The sequence below is a fragment of the Microplitis mediator genome, chromosome 8 (genome assembly GCF_029852145.1).
Source record: "Microplitis mediator isolate UGA2020A chromosome 8, iyMicMedi2.1, whole genome shotgun sequence".
In the NCBI taxonomy this organism is placed as follows: domain Eukaryota; kingdom Metazoa; phylum Arthropoda; class Insecta; order Hymenoptera; family Braconidae; genus Microplitis; species Microplitis mediator.
In genome coordinates this window covers 5,531,222-5,552,636 of record NC_079976.1, presented here as the reverse complement: position 1 = coordinate 5,552,636, position 21,415 = coordinate 5,531,222, and the positions used below count along the sequence as shown (strand labels likewise).

General features: G+C 28.1%; 1 protein-coding gene and 1 long non-coding RNA gene across 4 annotated transcripts; both read right to left on the bottom strand.

Moving 5' to 3' along the window:
- Nucleotides 1-8,260: 8,260 nt before the first annotated feature.
- Nucleotides 8,261-11,708, bottom strand: LOC130672820 (uncharacterized). Of its 3 annotated transcripts, none has more exons than XR_008990777.1 (5): nt 11,401-11,708; nt 10,685-10,795; nt 10,366-10,613; nt 9,453-9,498; nt 8,261-9,371 (listed from the first exon to the last, which is right to left on the bottom strand). It is a non-coding gene; the product is annotated as an uncharacterized LOC130672820 (long non-coding RNA). The 3 variants fall into 3 exon arrangements; XR_008990775.1 differs by having other exon boundaries at nt 8,812-9,371; nt 9,600-10,613; nt 11,401-11,707; XR_008990776.1 differs by lacking the exon at nt 10,366-10,613 and having other exon boundaries at nt 8,823-9,371; nt 11,401-11,694.
- Nucleotides 11,709-14,865: 3,157 nt separating this feature from the next.
- LOC130673436 (sodium/potassium/calcium exchanger 3-like) lies at nt 14,866-19,943 on the bottom strand. The gene is made up of 8 exons (XM_057478440.1): nt 19,639-19,943; nt 19,160-19,378; nt 18,386-18,573; nt 17,818-17,965; nt 17,646-17,744; nt 17,010-17,270; nt 16,803-16,904; nt 14,866-15,808 (listed from the first exon to the last, which is right to left on the bottom strand). Exons 1-8 carry the CDS (start codon nt 19,787-19,789, stop codon nt 15,474-15,476), a joined length of 1,503 nt encoding a protein of 500 aa, XP_057334423.1. The 5' UTR covers nt 19,790-19,943; the 3' UTR covers nt 14,866-15,473.
- Between the last annotated feature and the right edge of the window lie 1,472 nt (nt 19,944-21,415).

Below are 21,415 nucleotides of genomic sequence, written 5' to 3'. Positions count from 1 at the left end.
CACTTTTTAATAATATTCAATCATTTTTAATTGTAATGACCGAATTTAAAAAAATAGTTAAAGCATTAATTTAAAAAAGGGCAACGCAGTTACAATTTCGCTGAAAAATAGATTTTTAAAAAAATTATTTACAGTTGTTATGAATTAGGAGTTGAACGAAATTCGGTAAATAAATTTCAGTAAAATCTTTATGTCAACATTATTAGGCTACAATTTATTTAACAAATTCCGTTTAACTCCTAATTAATAGCAACTGTAAGTAATTTTTTTTCAAATCTACATCTTGGCGAAATTGTAACTGCGTTGTCCTTTTTTCAATTAATGCTTTAATTTTTTTGAAATTAATTAATAAAATTTTAATTCGGTTGTTACAATTAAAAGTTATTGAATATTTTTAAAAAGTGGGTGGAAAGGGGGCGCTGACTGTGAATGCCCTTAAAATAAAAATATTTTTGAATATTTTTAAAATGAGACGTTACTGAGATTTAATAACAAACGACGATCGGCTCCGAGGTACTTTGTCTATAGAGATCGTGTTACGCAGTATATGAATAAATGTATATACATGTTAGTTAAAAAAAACCTCGTTATTTGTTGTGTTTCAAATTCTTTTAAGTGATTGTTTTAAAGTTTTAAATAAAAAATACAAAATTTGATATAATATATAAATTAAGCACACTTAATTGTTTACAGTAACTATATAAATAATTTATAAGTAATTTACCGAAAGTTCTCCGGCACTATTATATTAAGGTTTCATCCTAATAATTAAAATTTTTACGGTAATCTATTTAATCAAAACAAACTATTGTAGAATTATTGTTAATAAAAATATTTTTGTTTTTTTTTTAGACTACACAAAATGCCAAGAAAACCAAAAGTGTCTGTGAATCAAGCAGTAGAATTATTGAAAGAGTTTATATTATCGGGTGAATTTAAAGACCATAATTTTCCAATAAAAAGTTCCGAGGTATGGATAAAAATGAGTCAGCGGTTAGACGGTAAATGGGCGGCAAGAGATGTATATAGAGAAGTAAGAGAAGATAGAAGAAAAATACTGTCAAAAGCTCGGGAAGAAGTTGGTGTTGCTGGTACAAGTTCGTTAAATATGACCCAGGAAGATACGTCTACATCTGAAACAGACAGTGAAAATGATTCAAAGTCAAGTGGCAGTGAATGGGAAGCTTCAGGAACTGAAACGATGTTTCTTGCCATTGAAAAAGAACTCTTCGAGGCATTACATGAGAAAGAACCAATCATTTATAACAAAAGGAAACATAAAATTTTAGAACGTTTTAAATGGACTAGCATGCTAGCAGAAAGATTATATGCCCTTACTTACTTACCTTGTGCATTCGTTTTTAAGAATGCTAAAATTTATACTGATGAAGGTAGTATTCATTACCTATCTATACGAGGACGATGTTCAAGTAAGTTATGTGGAAATATAATTTTTGTATTTTTGGACGAAAAACCTTGTGATTTTCCATGTCATCTACGAATAAGGACAAAGGATACTTTTGGACAACCTCACGAGAATGTACACAGACCTGCACGAAAGTTTCTACGAATGACAATTGGTGCGAAAGCGTTGAGTGAAGGAGTTGGAAATTACACCAAACGTCAAGCGCAAATGTACAGTCAGAATAATAAACGTCTTCCTCCAATATTGCCAAAACAAAACATTATACGGCAATGTAAAAATGAATATCTCCATGAAAAATTAGGAGTGAAACTAGGAGACGGAAGTGATGTTGTTAGCACTATAGAAAACATGAGATATAATCCTCTTTATCCAGGATTCATTCAGGATGTGAAAAAAGATAAATTTTATGTAATCTACAGCACTCCTAATCAATTAGTTGCATACAAACGTTACTGTAAGCTTACTAACGCGTCTTCTAAAATAGCAATTGATGGTACTGGCAGTATTATAAAGCCAATAATTCATTCAAACGGACGTAAATCTGGTCATATATTTTTGTATGCTATTGTCATAAATTACAACAAGAAATCACACTCAGTCCATCAATTACTCACGGAAAGTCAAAATACGCAAATGTTAATATGGTGGCTAAAACAGTGGTTTTCGATGGGGGCACCAAAACCAAAAGAGGCCAACTGTGACAGCTCTAGAGCTTTAATTAATGCTCTTTCATTTACCTTAAATGATCAATCTATTAAGGTTTATATAGATACCATGTTCTTACAAGCGATCGGTGACTCTTCTCACTCCACAAGACCAGCGATTTCTACTTATATCCGTCTGGACGTTGCCCATTTCATCCATATGATAAGTAGGTGGAAATGTTTCAAAAATCAAAAAAATTCTCTCGTAAGGTCATTTTACATGCATTGTATCGCTCTCATGATTGATTGTCAAACTGTCAAACAATTTGAGATGATATTTCGTCTGATTTGTATAGTTGCATTGAATGAGCGCGAGGACTCGATTATTACGGTTACTGGTGAAAGTGTTAAACATGCCAGACTTGAATTACAGTCAATCATCGCATCACGAGATCTTACTGAACTTGTCAAAGATTTAGGATCAGAAAAAGCTGATGATACAATACCTGAAAAAAATGATCCAGAAGAAAATGGTGATCACAGTGATGACGTAACTCAACTTAGTCCAGTAAAAATATTTATTAACGAGATATATAAGTCAGCACTTTCCTTCAAAATATTAGGATCGATTGCTGGCGCTTACTATTTTAAAGAATTTATTGACGAGTTTTTAGCTAGAGCGTATGAGTTTCCTATTTGGACAGCATCCTGTATACCTCATGAAGCTGATCATGCCACGACCAGTTACATTGAGCAGTTTTTTGGCGACAAGAAAGAAAGAAGCTTAAAAGACTGGAATAACCTTTTGCGCGCTGATGTTTTTTTAAAAGCAGAATATCAGGAGTACAATGGTAGTACGGCGGAGTTACATTCAAATTTGATTAAAGCCAAAGAACAAAATGATTTGGATAATATTTTAAAATTTGACAACGATTCAAAAAAAAATAAGTCTGCTGCTAAAGATGAAAATGACAATGTAAATAACGTGTCTGATCAAAATTTAAATGATGAATGTAACTTTGATGATAACTATAAATCTAATGAAATATATAATACTGCAGCTAGTTATAAAGAAGCCGAAATTAAAGAAACATTAATTCAAGGTTCAGATGATGACTTTAGCGTTGATGATAATAATAATTTTAATGATGAGTGTAATTCTGCTACTGGTAATGAAAAAGATGACGTGGAGGAAGATTTCAGTGAAGGGATACTTTCAGACACTTTTGTTAGCGAAGATAAAGCCCATAAACAGCTTTCCCCTCATATGACGTATAAAGACAATAAAGAAGAAAATTTGATTAAAGAATCAGATCGTGTTAAAGTTACTAAAAACACACATAATTTGTTTAACGATTCTGATACTTTTTCATACGATAATTGGAGAAATAAAGGTAGAATTTCTGACCATGATTATAATACGTCTTTAAATGATCAAGAGAATGTTGAGCTACCATTTACGCCTTTATTAAAAAAAAAAGAGCAAGTTTTACCAAAAAATTTGAAACCATCCCAATCAAAAGAATTTAATTCATATGAAAATCAAATGAAAAATCCTTCGTTTGTCCCGCCATTACAAACTGTCAATGGAATAGAAAATCAAAATCAAATAAGTATTAAAAATACGAAAGATGATGCTTTAAAAACTTACAAAAAAGGATTCCACTTTCAACCTAAACCAGATATAAAATATCAGAATGCAAGCCCGACTATGTCAACTAAAACTCAGACAAAAAAAAACCAACTCCTTAAAAATGGCTATAAGTCTTTTGCAGTAAATAAAATTCCTATTTTACTGAGTAATACTTGCGCTTTCGACTCACTAATACAAATACTTACAACGGCTGTAATTGATGATCCAAAATTATTATTGTTTATGGATAAGAGTGCAAATCCAACAATGAAATTTATTAGTCAGTTTTCTAAAGTTGGAGCGATTGATGCAATATATAAAAAAAGAACCACTTTATTAGCTACACTGTTTGATGACAAAATTGAAGACAAAAGTAAAACATCACCTTTATATGACAGACAATTGAACATGTGGTCTAGCATCACTGAAATTTGGCAAAAATGTTTTCCTTCAAGTGCGTGTTTCAGGTGCACTTGTAAATTATGTGGGGAATATCGAACATCTATTCCAATAATTCAAGTGAACTACAAAATAATTTGGGAAAACGGATTCAGCCAACTAAAAGAATCAATTTGCTCATTTGACTGTACAATACGATGCACAAAGTGTAAATTAAATATGATTGATCGTTCTGTTTTATTTAATAAATGCATATGTATTGAATTAGATGTCAGAATGTACCAAAGTAAACCTCTACAATGCAAATTAATAACTTTTCCATCAGTTATGCAATTAAATAATAAAAATTATGCGTAAGTATCAACTATTCATTTATGTCAACGTTGCAGTTTACATGATTGTATATAAAAGCTATAACTTGTTTTTTATTTATAGATTGCGAGGGATTATTGAAATTAATAATGGGCATTTTGTAGCATACTGTAGAAGCTATAACGATAATTGGAAATTACACAATGATACTGCTTCAAAAATACAACCTGTTCCACATTGGAAAGAGATAGTACCAAACGCTGCTATTTACACTAGGGTTGATTAAATAATTAATTATTTTTGTACGTCATTGAGTAGTAACTAATGTTATAAGTATTTAAGTGCAATTTTATTAACCCATATAAGATAAAATTTAATATAACAACAAATTTTTTATTACATAAAACATCGTTGTAACAATAAAAGTTTTATCAAACATTGTTATCGATTTTTGACTATACTTTAGAATTGTTAAAGTCTATTATTTTATTATATCTATGTTTTAAAATAAAATGTTTTGTCTTGTAATTAATTTATTTCTATTTTAAACCATAAATTTACATCAAATGAATGTTATTATTAGACAGTTATTGTTATTATTATGAACTTTACACAAGCTGTCGAGAAAATCAATTAATCATATACTTGGTCAAAATGTAACAATAATACCATTGGCATCTAAAAACCTCATAAGTTTTCATAATTTCGATATTATTAAGATGATGACCGAATTAAGGAAGCCATTTGGTAAGCCACCTGCAAAAAATAATCGCTGTAAAACTTATATAGTTAAGTAGTCTAGTATATTACTGCTACAAATAATATGTTCACAACAAGTATTGAAAGGCCTAAAGCATTACCTGGAATTGTATTATTATCTCTAGCCTTATTAAAGGACCTGCGAAAACATCGATGACGATATTTTAAAATTATCATCGACTGCACCCAATTCTTTATAAAGTACATGGCTATGAGATATAAACCCTGACAACGACAAAAAAATATTTAACATTTTCTTACGAAGAAGCCAACTCTCAATTATACTAAATACTTCCTTATTTTGAGTAATTTTTTTGGCTTAAAAAATTTCATATGATTCGCACCGTTTAGCACTACGCTCAAAGATAACGTATTGGTGATAATGATTAAGCCGTTTTCTACGTTGCGTCCAATGTTCTAATGCTTTGTTTTCTTTAATTAATAATTCTTCAAAGATATTCTTAATCTTATTTTCAGATCCACTACTGATGATTTCATAGCTATAAAATTGTAAGTTTCTATTTGTATACTTTAAAAATTTTTCTGCGATTCGCCGTACTAGAGTGCAAGCTTTAAAAAAAAACTTCTTTTTGTTGTTGATGTTTACCAATAGACATTAGTACTTGATTACGTTTTTCTCCACCAAAACACCAATCTTCATCGTGACAATATTTATGGTCCAAACTGTCCAGCACAGATCTTACTTGTTAAGGTGTCTTATAGAAATTAATGCTGGCAGTTACAGGTCTATGTCGTTCTTCAACACAATTTAACAAGTTTTTGTCATCATTTTATCGCATTTTTAGTAACTTCACAAATACTGTTAGGATTATAATTGTGACCATCGGCCATATATGGACTCCAACTTGATCGAAAACTTGAGCAAGTTCTTGATCTCGTGGCAAAACTTGTAATAAAAATCTTACATGGGAGACACTCCACCACTGTGAACACGATACATCTACACGAAAAGAAAATACATACCCTCGCAGATTTGAATCACGGTGGGAACACCGTGAAAGTGTAAACATCGTGGATCCACTGTGGTTACACGGTGGGTTTGTTCCATTTCACCACCGGATATACACAGTGTATCCACTGTGATTACGCGGTGTATCCACCGTAATTACGCGGTGGCTTGACCACTGTGTATACACGGTGTTCCCACTGTGATTACGCGGTGAATCCACCGTGATTCCACGGTGGCTTTGTGCTATTTCACCACCGTGTTTCCACGGTGTATCCACCGCGTAATCACAGTGGAAACACCGTGTATACACGGTGGTCAAGCCACCGTGTAATCACGGTGGATACACCGCGTAATCACAGTGGTAAAATGGAACAAACCCACCGTGTTCCCACCGTGATTCAAATCTGCGAGGGTATATTAAGTAAATATTAATTATATTTACAATACCCGATAAAAAATGATTTTGTATAATTATATTTATGTCCAGATATAATCATGCATGAACGAATATAGTCATTTTTAAAATGTCATTGAAAATATCCGTAAATTATTAATTAAGTGATTTAATTAGGATTTATTGTCTTCATTAATATAAATTTTGGTTAAATTCAAATTAAAAAAAAAAAAATTACTATCGGTAAACTATTATTATAATAAGGGGTCACCCGTCCAATTAATGACCCACGTCGATGCTGATTAACTCTGGCAGTCGCTTGATGGTAGTCTGGTCCTCTAGTCTGCTAAACACTTATAATTAAAGCGAATTCATGGCATTACTTAACCCAAATAATGAAATTGATACATCCTACGTGAATAATGCGCCTAATGATGAATTTGGTTTTGTACATAAATTACAATAGAATTCATTAGATAAATATAATCAAATCTTTTTATCTATAAACTTATAAATATCCATATATAAATCGATATCTATTTATACTTTTAAAATGCTGCCGAAACCTTTGAATATTGCACACCTCAAGCGCGAAAGCGCTGAGGGTGCTTTATGAACGGTTTTTTTTTAAGTAATGGGGATTTAAGTTTGATTGATAGCTGAGAAAATAAAAATTTAATAACATTAATATTAAAATTGTAACATTATGTTATATATATATATATATATATATATATATATATATATATATATATATATATATATATGTATATATTGGACCTATATACATAATTAAATATTTATAGGTTTCATATCATTGAAGTCTGATCAGATCTAATCAAACATAGACATATATATAACTACAGATAAGTTTATATCAGTCGTGTCTGATCAGATCTAATTATATATAGACTCATATCAAATTAGACCTGATCATATATAGACTTATATATGATTATACCTAGCCTTCATCATCCAGGTCTGATCAGATCTAATTATATATAGGTTCATATATAATTATATATAATTCCATGTATAACCATGTATAATCATATATAATTCCATTTATGATTATATATAATTATATATGATCTCATATATAATCATATATACTCATATATAATCAGATAAAATCATTTTTTATCGGGATAGTTGAATTTTTTTTTCTCAAAAAAAAAAAAAATATTAAATAAAAACCAGTAACAATTACTAACACGAATTTCGTGAATATTCTAATGAATATGGTGATTAGTAAAAAATGTAGTCTATATCGAGTAAATGAAAAATTTGTTTCTCGTCATAAAAGTTGAAATTATTATTTTTCTGCTTGATCAGAAAATATTTAGTACATTCTTAAAAAATAAATTTATTTTACGTCGATTACTATCGATACGATTGATCACTCATTAAAAACAAAAAAGAGATAATAATAATTGAGTACAACCAAAAAATTATTGATTTTTTATTAAAGATTATCAATTCCTCAAATTAAAGAGGAATATATTTTTTATTGATGAAGAATTAATAAGTCAAATGATTATAAACAAAAGATCGTTCATAAATTTTATTAAATTTCTATGAAATAAACAATGAAAAATTAAATTTATTAAAATTTGAAATTTTTCAAAAAATTTGCAAAACATTATTATTATAAAATTCATAACTTTTAAAGTAAACTATTGAATATTTATAACGAGTAATTTTCAAATAAAGTGATATACTTTCTAATTAACTGAATTTCCACGAATGTCAAAATATATTAATCTTTTATCAAAATTAGTATATTTATTTATTTGCTGTTACATGAAAAATTAGTTCAATAAATAAAAAAATACAAAATCGTTCAACTTGCAATTACATCATTAGTCACTTCGTATAGCCAGGATTTTTAAATCAGATTTAATGTTACTATTTAAATTGCGTTGATTTTTATTTACTAGATAATCTTTCTTCTTAATTTTTTACTTTCAGTCCAATGTAAATTAATTATAGGCAATAAGTATTTTCTTGGATAAACATCCACAAATTAATGAAAATTTTAATAAATTACTCATTTCATAACTTTATCTTTATTAATTGTTCAAAATATGACTAGTACAATTTATTTTATTATAATTAGAGGTGAAGAAAAAATTTTTAAAAAGTTTTGAAGTACCAAGACAACAATTTTTAGTTTAAAAGATAGAATCCTATCCAAAAAAGTTTGTTTCAAAAATATTTCGAGTTGTCAACATCAAAATTTGAAAAAAATTCGAACTGTAAGTCGATCATTTTTAAGATTTGAAAAAACGGATAGTATAAAATTCTTTGTTTGTTTATTAATTGAGAAAAATTTAATGTAAATTACTTATATTATATATTTGTAAAAAGACAAATAATTAGAATTGGTTCAGTTATATATCGATTAAAAAAGAAAAACAAAATTGTTATTAAACTAATTCAATTAATTGCACAGTGGAAAAAAAACTGTATTGAAATCAAAATGCAGTTTTTGTAACTCTATTTTGTTATTAATTTTTTTTAAATCATTTTCCCTCTTATAGTAAGAAAATATTTGCTTAGTCGATTAATTAAATCAACTTTAATTAATTTAAAATTCATTTCGAAAAAACTGTTGTCAATGTGAAACAGCAAACAATGATTTATCATTATCATCAATGATTAGTGGTAATGTATAAATTTATAATGAACAACTAATCCTTTATCAGCATCCAAAATCAGCATTCCAACAATTCTAAGAAAGTTGAAGAAATGATGAACTTAAATCCTCTTGAACAATTGAGTGTTGAAATAGATAATGTATTTTCTTGTAACGTTCAAACTCCACTTACTATCTGCAATCAATAATTAAATATTTTAATAATTAACTATTCCATTTTTATATTACATTATGATTATTTATTTATTATAATTACATTTTTATATTACATTATTTGTAGTAGACAATATGCAGACAGGGATCTGAAAGTATCAATCATACATTGGTGATTAAATTTTTATAGGAAAATGTTAATCAAAAAGTGTACAAAAAATTTAGATCCAAAGTGTAAATTTTTTTTTACCAATATGTGCTTTTGAACAATTTTTTTTTTTTCCCAATGTATAGAGTCAAAATGATATTTTTTGTTTATTTACTTGTTTATTTATTGTCAATGATTAAATATTAAAACTTTGATTAACATTTTTTTGTTTATTTGTATTTAAATATGTTAAAACCGTCGGATTTAAAGTTAGAAAACTTTACTATTGCAAAAATTTAGACAGATGTTAGTAGACTTTAATAGGCATGACTTCTGTTTTTAATTAATAATTGAAACATATAATTAATAATCAATATTTATTCATTAAACATCAACGGATCATCAGAATAGAAAACGCAGCACAAGCTTCACACGTAATAGTTATTATGAATTTAAAAAAAAATAAATTATCATATGAAATTTTTTACTTTTAAAAATTTTGTAGACAAACTGACAATTTTTTATGTATAAACATAACAAATTGTTTATTTTTTGATTACTAAATTTTATAGATTTAAGTAAAATTTTTATGAAATAGCTTTACCCTATCCCATTTGAACCCTCAAATTAATCTCAAATTCTAATCCCTGTTAGTTAGTTATCATGATAAACGTTATTAATAACACAAAATCTATTTTTCAATAAGTAAATAAGTGTAAAAACTCATGACTATTAGCTTTTTAAGATCAATCATGAATTAGAGTTCTTTTTGGTTTAATAACTTAATACATTAGCTATCTCCGTATATCGATACTTTTGTTTGCTATTCAAGCAAAACTGAAAAGAAGTAAAGACTATACTTTCATACTTGAGTTTAGGTTTATTTAATGATAATATTCTTGATCACAATATATTTTGTAATTTATTTATAGCACCAATTTTCAAACCTTCCTTGAAATTATAACTTTTAACTTGTTTTTTATTTCTTGAATAAAAAGTGTTTTCTTACTCGTTAAAAAAAATCTCAATTTATAGATCATACAGTTACCGAAACGAAGCATTATATTCTTTTATACTTAAATTAAACTTCATTACTAGCGAAAAATATTATTGCATCTAAAAAAAAACAATTATTCTCAATAGTAAAAAAAAAAATGAAACATTAATTACATTAAGTAAAATATTACCTGAATGGTAGCGAAAACTTATTTTAACGTGACATTTTATTCTTTTTAATGTTTTAATTGGCCAGTCGTTAGATTAAGCCCTTTAGTATTCCCTCCGGAATGGCATTCGTCCTGCAAATTAATTTTTAATTATAGGCATTTTCAGACAGTGCCCCCCTCCCCCACTTCTTAAAACATTCTATCATCTTCAATTGTAATGACCGTATTAAAATTTTGATAATTAATTAATAAAAAGTCTAAAAATTAATTCAAAGAAGGTCAACGCAGTAACAATTTCGCCGAGACATAGTTTTAAAAAAAAATTATTCATAGTTGATATCAGTTAGAAGTTGAACGAAATTTGTTAAATAAATGTCAGTGAAATCTTCATGTCAACATTATAATTTGGAATGTCAAATTTTTTAGGCTAAAGTTTATTTACCAAATTTCGCTTATATAACTCCTAATTGATATGAACTGTAAATAATTTTTTTAACAATTCACATCCCACAAAATTGTAACTGCGTTGTCTTTTTTTAGAATAATACTCCAATCTTGTTAAACTAATTAATGAAATTTCAATACTGTTGACAGTTCAAAGTCATTGAATATTTTTAAAAAGTTAGGACACTGCCTGAGAATGCCCCTACGTTTGCAAATATATATTTTTTTTTGTAATAACCGTAAATACTCTTAATACGTTCAATTAGAAAATAATATCAACAATTAAAACTAACTTCTTAAAATAGCGATATTCCAAATATCCATTTTATAATTATAATACTAATGTAACCTTATCAGTATTATTGTAATTGATATCAATAATTATTAATTGATACTAATTTTATTTAATAATACATAAAAATTTATATGTATTAACACATATATCTTTATTTATTTAAATATTTGTATATATTTATTTATATGTGTATTTTACTAGACTACTTGTTTAAATTCCACGCACATGTCAAAATTTCCAGCGACATATTCGTGCTCATGTACACGACTTCTCCCACCCCCTGTCGCTGCACCCACTACCAATCTGCGACGTCACAGTTTAATTAAATATTAAATGATGCATAGTAATTATAATTTCAATTTATTAGCATTAAATCTAAATATTTCGTTAAATAAATCGTTGCTCTTAATAGAAAAAAGAGAGAAATTTAAAGACAGCCATAAATATTAAAAATAAAATGTATTTATTGAGCTTCACAAAAATTATTTTTGTATTTTTAATTGATGATGATTAATTAAATATTAAATTTATGACTCGAGCCATTGTGGATTCTGAAAGAGCATTTAAAGAGCAATATTTTAGTATATCGATTATTGAAAAATATTAAATATCCGCGCCAACTTAATAATGGTCTTCATAGTTTTTTGTGTGGCTTATATATACTGACATATGTTTACTCATATACATGTGAGCAACAAGTAAGATTCTCATTGGGAGTAATTGTAGATTATAATTAATTAAGCTTTATGAGAATAGTTGATGTATATTTATTGTTTTTTTATTAATACAATGTAAACAAGACAGGTAAACTAGAAATTTCGCGCCAAGCTATGAATAGTGTTGAGCGCATGCGCGGATAATAAATTATTTATAATTGTTAATAAAACAAATATAATGAATAATATCAATGCAAAAACTAGAGACCAATCCGGACCTAACGATAAAAAATGCAAAAATGATCAAGTTTATTGGTTTCGTTCTGAATGAGGTGCTAAAATAAAATTTTTTTTATTGCAAAATTTAAAAAATTATTTATAAAAAAACTATAGGGGACCTAACGAAAATTTTGGTGGACCTATACAGACCTAACGTAGACCTATCGATTAAGGTCATTTGGATATTGCAAATCATTAGATGAGGCGCTAAATTCGCACAGGTGCCAACTTGGCTATCAGAGAATAACACAACCACAAACTACATGAGGTAATAAAATAAAATAATAGTCAACAACTATACCGACATACGTATAATATCCTGTACAGATAAAGACAACGCGAATACCGACAACAACTAATTCCTTAAAAAAATGACAATCTTACCGACAATAACTTACATCACAAATATTAAAAATCCCAATATCGCATTAAATAACATTCGCACATAGTAATTTAATTGAATAACAATTAACTAACAATAATCACACGTAATTAACAAAAAAAGATAACAATAATGATAATTAATGAAAAAAAGGAAATAGCAACATAACAACTAAGGTATAAACTGTTAACCTATCTTAAACACGTGGTTCTAAATATAAAAAAATTAAATTTAAATAATGATTCCAGATAATCACTTATCACTCAATTTAAAATACAAATTGTAAACAAATGTAAATAAAAATTTAACAGTTGGTCTGAGGATATTGACACGGAGGGGCCGATGAAATACCACCAATAAATATTTATTAAAATGGATTGGATTGCCATCAATTATTAATCAAATAAATTTTTCAATAAATTGAATTTTTGAAATGTTATTCAAGGTCAAAGTTGGATTCATAATAAATTTTAGTATTATTTAACTTTTTCGGCGAAACTATCAGACTTATCTTAAAATATTCTAGGACCTTTTTTGTAGATAATTTCATTACCTACAAATTATCTTTAATCAAGTTTCCGAAATTTTCGAAAGTTTATTAGTTATTTGCGTTTAAGCGGAAGTAAATAATTAATCCCTGATGGAAATTTTCCGGACTTTTCTCTGAGAAACTCTGAAAAAGTCTTTAGAACTTTAAAAAAGGCTTTAGAACTTTAGAATTGTGTTTTTCAGAGAATATTCCGAAAAATTTCCACCAGGGATGGAAGCCGTGAAGTCTCAGCCGGAGAGCTATTGGCCTCGAAAATGGGCCAACACGGGCCAAAATGCCGATTTCGACCAAATAATCTCAGAAAAAAATATCAAATTATGAAGTTATAAGGCGACAACTGCTTAGGCACGTCGAGGGCGACCCCCTGCTTAAGAAAAATTCAGACAGCTATTAAGGGAAGCCGTGGAATCGTAGCTAGAGTTATAGGCCTCAAAAATGGGCCAAAATGCCGATTCTAGCCACATAATCTTAGAAAAAAATATCAAATTATGAAGTAATAGGGCGACAACTGCTCAGGTGCGTTCAGGATGACCTCCTTTACTAGAAAAATGATAATAGCAATTAATGGAAGCCGTGAAGTCTCAGTCGGAGATCTATAGGCCTCAAAAATGGGCAAAAATGCCGATTCCGGCTACATCATCGTAACAAATAAAATAGTAAAAATGAAGTTATAGGGCGACAAGTGCTCAGGTGAGTTTAATACAACCCCCTGCACTAGAAAAATTATATTAACAATTATGGAAAGCGATATCGAAGGCTCGACTATAATTTTACTTATAAAAGAGCTTTAAATATTCAATATCAATATGAACTAAGAAAAAATAATTTTTATTTCACTTATTCTATGAAAATTTAAACGTTTTGTAATAAAAAAAAAGTAAATAATTTCAGTGAAATTTTTTAAAATCCCGTTTTCAATAGATGTCGATTTTTTGTGGTCTCACGAGCGAGTTGACTATTTTTAAAGCGTCTGTATATGTGTATATTTGTGTATATAATTCATATCTTTTTAATGGATTAACTGATTAAAATTGAACTTGAGGCATTAACAAGAGGTATCATCAAAACAGATTTAATAAGAGTTTAAATAAATGTTTAACTACTCAAATATTTCTATGAAAATAAAAATTCTTAAAGAATTAAAAATTTTTAAATTTGTTTAGCTTCAAATATCAAATCTTCCTTTCAGAATACCGCAAAATTTAAGTGAATTATCTGCATTGCAAAATTTCATTGACTAAATTTTTTCAGGGATACAAATTTTTCTCAAATAAATTTGGCTCAATACTCAAAAGAGATTTTTACTAAAAATTTTTTAAATTATTGCAAAAATTAATTCTCTCGGTTCGTTAATTAAATAATCACCATTAACAAAAACTTAAAAAATGACTAATTTCGATGTTTTCGCTTCCACGAAGAAAAACCTTTCAAATTTCAGTAGAAAGTTTTCGCGTTGGTCTGCAAGGTCAGCCGTTTTTTTTACCCATATTTTATTACTATCAATAAAAATATATGAGTAATACCGAATACTTCAATTAAAAATTTTTAATTCTTTATCTTTCTTATTCAAATAAATAACAAAATTAAAAAAAAATATTTCCAACTTTAACTCAATATTTATTATCTAATATTTTCATTGTATTTTTTAATTAAAATATTTATTCTCAGCTTAATCAGATATTTTTCGACAAAACCAAAGTATTAAACATACCAATTAATTATATCTTTTACAAAACTCGCTTTTTTTTTTTTTACAAACTCATTATCTACAGACTTATCATTATTACAATTAATATAAAAATTAAATATAATAAAAAATAGTTTCACGTGTACATTTAATTATTTCAATAAAAAAAAAAAAAAAAAATGAAAAAAATTTTAAGCAACACAGCTGATAAGGTAACACTCCACGAGATCAATATCAGAGATATATATCCACATAGGAATAAAACTGGTCCTGTTTTTTCGAAAGAAGATAACAGTAATCTCATCTATTATCTCATTTCTTATCATTTATCAGGCGACTTTTGAGTATAATAACTAATAACTTAAATTATGTATATATTTATATATATATCAACAATTTAAATATAATATATCAATAAAGTTGATTAAGTAGCACTATAAAACATCAATAACTAGTTAGTAATTAAAATATAATTAATGTATTATCCTATAAGCGGCGATTAAAGCCGCAGGATTTGTCAATGAACACATGTTGGAAGATTAACTTTAAAAAATACATTTAGTTCAGTAAGTGCAGCTATTACTAGAAAACATCCGTACATAAATAGACAAGTAAAACCAACTTTACGGTCAAGTCGAAATTTGTTACATGCAAAAGCCACGTAAAGTAGAATTAAAGTCGAAAATAGTGATATCGAGCTGTAGACTAGTCCCTCGGAATTTATTTGAACGTAATGTAATCCCGGATTTTTTGGTATAAATGTAGCTTTTATAAACCAAGGCAATCCAAGACATAGAAGTATATCGAAGACATTTGAACCAATTGAGTTACTGATCCCCATGGTACCATGTCCTGAAAAATTATTTAATAGAATTTTATTATTTATTATTAGGCTGTAAAAATTCCAAGTTAATATGGAGTTTATTTTAGTTAGAATTTAATTGGAGTCGGAGTTTTTTTAAAAAATCATATCGCATACACTATAAAAAATTTGCGGAGTGAATGTGGAACGGATGACTGTTTATTTATTTAATCCCCTTGGAATAAAATCTAATTCGAAGGGGAGTTTACTTTATACACAGAAAAAAAGAATTTCTGGGCGCAAGAATTTTTTTTCTATTATAAATTGAACACAAAAATTTGCTTGGTACGAGAAAAAATTTATTGACTCAAAAAGTTTTTTCTTGCTCTGAGAAAATTCATTCTCGCCGTAAGAAAATTTCTGTTTTCAATTCATAATGCAAAAAATTTTCTTGGGGCGAGTAAAAAATTCTTGTGCCAAGAAATCCTTTTTTTCTGTGTAATTAAAACTCCGAATTGAAGTGAATGCGAGTTAAAAAAAATCAAGATCACTCCAAAATCACTCACCTGAAAAAGCAAACTCCCTATTTACTCCGTATGCGGAGTGATTTTTTTAAAAACTTCGAAACTCTGACGGAGTGAGTTCGGGTTTAAATAAAATCCGAATTTACTTCTGATTTTTACAGTGTACGGAATAAGTACACGGAGAAAATATTCTCCGGATATTGTAATGGACACATGAAAACATTACTACGGTCATAGTAAAATTTCCAATGATCACAGTAATTTATAATAAAATTGCCAGGAGTTTTTTTTTGCAGTGGGGTGATTTTGGAGTGATATGAATTTTATTTTTAACCTGCATCTACTTTGATCCGGAGTTTTTATGTTAAAATAAACTCCCCTTCAGTGAATTTTACTCCAAGGGAATTAAATAAATAAATAATCATCTGCTCCGCACTTACTGCATTTACTCCACGAATTTTTTTACAGTGTATTATTATTATTATTGCTTTTTATATTTATTATTATTGATTTTGATTACCTTGATTTGTTACGATAACGCTAGACACAGCCTCAGGAACACTCATCCCAGCGGCAAGAAATGTTAAACCCATTACTGAGTCCGGAATCTCTAGAGTATCTCCTGTAATTGACAATTTGAGCTTTAAGTTTTTTTTTTTCTTCACTATATATTTATTATTACTTTAATTTATATTATTAACATCATTAAGTATTGATAAATAATCACCGATAATTGTTATGTCCCAGCCAACGAGGAATGACATTGAAGCTATCCAAACAACACACATTACAAATGTAACTGGATACCAAGACTTCAATGATTTTCTTCGGCAATCAGGGATCGTTATCAGCAACACAAAATTTATCGGCCAGGTTATTACCCACCAGGTTTTTTCCCACATTGATTCTGGCCAATTTGTCATGTTTACTATTTCAAGATGTTCATCTTCGATAGATTCAAAACTATTTACTTTTCCATTTTCGCAATCTAAAAATAAACAATTATTTTTATTCACAAGTATCATAAAATGAGGGTGAGTGGGGGGGGGGGGGTGCAGTTTAACCCCCTAATGAAAAATAACAAAATTTACATGATTGATTATTTTTTTTTCAAATTCTCATAAATTTTAAACAGAAAAAAAAAATTATTGTTTAGGAAATTGAGCAAAATTACAATAAAATTTTGAAACTGACTACGAATTTGAAAAATATTTTGTGAAAAATTTTTAATGATCCAAATTACCCCTGTCTGGTAATTTTCTTCTTTGAAAAAAAAATCCTAGACAATTCATTATGACTAGAAATTTTATTTAATAAAAATTCTCCCCCTGGACTATTTTTAAATTTAAAAATAAATACTTACGTTTTGGTAAAAGAGGTCGGTTGTCTAAATTTTTGTACTCCTTTCTTTTGGATATCATTGAGCCCATACACCGACTGATGCGTTTGTTAAAATACATCGCTGATAAAAAAAAATTATTGAATGTTTATAAAATTATATTTCGATTGAAAATTTAATTTTACATTGAACTTACTTAATATGTATAGAATATAAGTGATGACAAGAATTAATCCTTCATACCATTCAACTCGGCCATCACGAAATACTAAAATAAGTAAACCCACAGTGATGGCATAGGCTAGAGAATCTCGACTCACTGGCCACCAATCAAGTTCTAAAGCCTGAAAAATTTTATTGTTTACATTATTTAATTTTATTAAATACAGGGGAAGGGCGGGCAATTTTTCACCAGAGCGGGCAAACCGAACTGCCCCCAAAAAACTGACAAAATTTTTTTTTTCTCTTATTAAATAAAAATGACTTTAATAAAATTGTTTATATCCAATCTAAGTAAAAAAAAAAAGAGATTTGCAATACAATTAGTAAATAAAAATGCCGAAAAAAAAAAAATTTGAATACTCAATGTCAAAAAATTATGATAAGAGACGTAAATGATAATTAATAACAATTTTGGAAAAAAAAAGAATTTTCTACCAAATTTTTGGGGTGGTCAGTTTTACTTACCCGGTCCTATTTGCTCACCCTGGCCCTATAGTTAAGTGATTAAAAAATAATTATTTTATGTGACAATTTTAAAATACCTGACTAGCAAAGAGTCCACAGCATGCAGGAACAGCGAGAATATTAAATACTGCAGAACCCACGATCGTACCAATTCCAATATCACCTTGAGTTACAAAAGTTCCGACGACATTTATAAATAATTCGGGACTGGATGATGCTGCTGCCATAAATGTTGCACCAGCAACATCTTCTGATACATTTAGTTCTACAATAAATAAAAACAAAATTCAATCATATTAATAAATATCAATAGGGAGAGACACGATGGGAAATCTATTGCATAAATAATTAATTTTTTTAATCTTTTAGTACCGGAAATTCATTATTTTTTTTCTATTTCCATCAAATCTCTCATTTCGCATTAAAATTAATTAAAAAAAAAATTTCAGTGGACCATGCGATGTCACAAAAGTTTGCATTGACTATAAGATGAAATTTTTCAAAAATTTTTCAGTGTCCCCTTTCACCCCAAGTACATTACGTCACTTTAAAATTCACAATAATATTTTTTTTTTTGAATCATTTTTCAAAAAAACCCGTCATACCCCAGATATTTAAAAAACAAATTCTTCAAAATTTTGAGTACGCGTAAATTTTTAAAAAATTACTTTAGTAGAAATAAATCAAGGCAAACTTTAAGGCGCTGGCAGCACTATTAGGGTACATAAAATGTATAGACTCCATTTAAAAATCCGTTATCGCAAAGGCCGCGAGATTTTTCTAACTAGAAAAATTTCTTTCACAAAATTTTTAAGCTTCCCATTGTACCCCAATGAACAATAAATACTTACTTTCACATATTCTCGTAATCGAAGGAACAAAGAAGTCATCGCAAACAACCGCGAGCAGTAAAAATAAATAAATAGCAAGGATTATATGAATTACTATAAATCCCGAGCGTCTTTGCTCGGTCGTGAAACCATCCGATGGAAATTCTTCAATCGCTGGCGCAATACATCGATTGCTAACATTAACTTCCGGTTCTTCAACCTGCATTAATTTACGTAATCCTTAAAAAAAAATCCAAGTCTCATTAAAAAAAAAAAGTATAAATGTACATACATTAAAAAAAACGGAAATATGAAATATGTGAACTTTAAGCACCTGACGTGTTTAGATATCAAGATACATATTTTTTTTTTTTATTATTACCAACATCGATAAAATTATTTATCTTGATTCAGCATGAAAATGAAATACTTTCCGATACTTTTTATTGTTACATATATTTTTTAAAGATAAATATCAAGGATTAATGTTTGTAACTTACGTATTGCATTTCTCCCGTTTATTGGATAATCAATTTCCGAACTTTTATTACTTATAAATCCAGTAAAACTAATACATGCAAAATATACCGTCGGTATACCGATAACTAATAGCATCCGGTAAAATATTAAATGTTTATGGCGTTTTGTCATATCTTTTGAAGCTTTGGAATAATCCAAAAATTTAAAATAATTTTAAAAACTCGAGTGAATTAATCTCCGAAATATAATTGGAGTAAATTTTTCTAAGATAGTTAACTACCGAATGTCTTAGTGGCAACTGATGAAAGGAGGGACAGTCGTGAGTAATTCTTTTAAATATCTAGTCATTATCTTGATGATAAGATAAACCAAAGGCGTCAGACAAACTATCCCTTGATCGATTCTTAGCTCTGAAAAACAATCTTGGCGTCGTCGATTTATTTATCTTCTATCAACAGAAAACAAAACAATAATAAATATGTTTTTACTCATATATTTTTTTCGACTACGGCTGTATATGGGTAATTTTAGCCCAAGTTATTTGGATTGAATTGAATTATTTGTAATAGAGTCTCAGTAGGAATAAAAAGGATGTGCAATAAAATGAGGACATGGAAACTTGCCAACGCACTTTTGACCGCAATGCACCATTTTTTAATGGCGACCTTGAAATTTAAATAATTATTATTTTATCTATAGAGTATAAAGTAAACAATGAAAAAAATTTTAATTACATGCGAATAAAAAAAAAGTGAATTAATTAAAATTTTGATTTGAATGCTTTGTATTTTTTTTTTTTTTTTATTTGTATTTATTGTAAATTTTTTAGCTTTGAAATGTAGATCAAAGAAGACGGAGATAAAAGGAGTGTCGAATAAAGTAGAAAATATAATTGAAGTCGGTCAACGCCCCAGCAATTAGATGGAGCTTGTAGCTCACCGTCAATCACAATCAATTGTAGATATTTCGTTTGTCGAGAATTTTTTTATTTTAATTTTCATTGTTCTTTTTACTACTCACTGAATTCCCAATTCGTTCATTTTTATTTCAACTTTTTTTTTTTTTATTGCCTTACATTCTTATAAATCGTAATTGCATTATATCACATTGTGCGCTTTTGTGTGCATTTGAAAAATATGTCATATGTGAATTTTTTTTTGTTGAGTCGCCATTTTGTTAACTTTTGCTAAAACTTATAACTTTTTTGTTTTGTGTTGTTTTTATTTTTTTGTTTATTTTATTATTGATAAGACAATGCTCGCGATATTATTTCAAGTAAAAAGCAAACAGAATGTGACGTTGAAGAACACATATGTGTATATATATAAGGATCGTGGAAAATGAAATTTTTCCTACGGGAATTCTCGGAAAAGTTGCGCGGTATGAGCGTATTATTTCCAATTGATAAATATATAACAATCTGTTATCTTATTGCTACACATAATATTATATATGTACATGTATATATTTATATATGTTACCTATATTAACGACGATTGATAATTTTACCTAGAATACAAGTTTGAAAGTATGTAAAATTATTGCATATTTATTTTTTACTAGAAAAAAATTTTTTTTAAATAGAAATGAAAAAAGTGGGGGTAGAGTGGGCCGTTTAAAAAAATATGGCAGCAATGTAAATTTTTTTTATTTGATCTATTTTTTTTTTTATTTCCAAAAGTAAGTTTTTTAGTGCCAATAAGATCAAGTTACAAAAATTTTTGAATGTGAGGCAAGATGTCGTTTTAAAAAAAATTTTAAGTGATATTGTTTCTAAATTGTACTTGACTTTAGTAC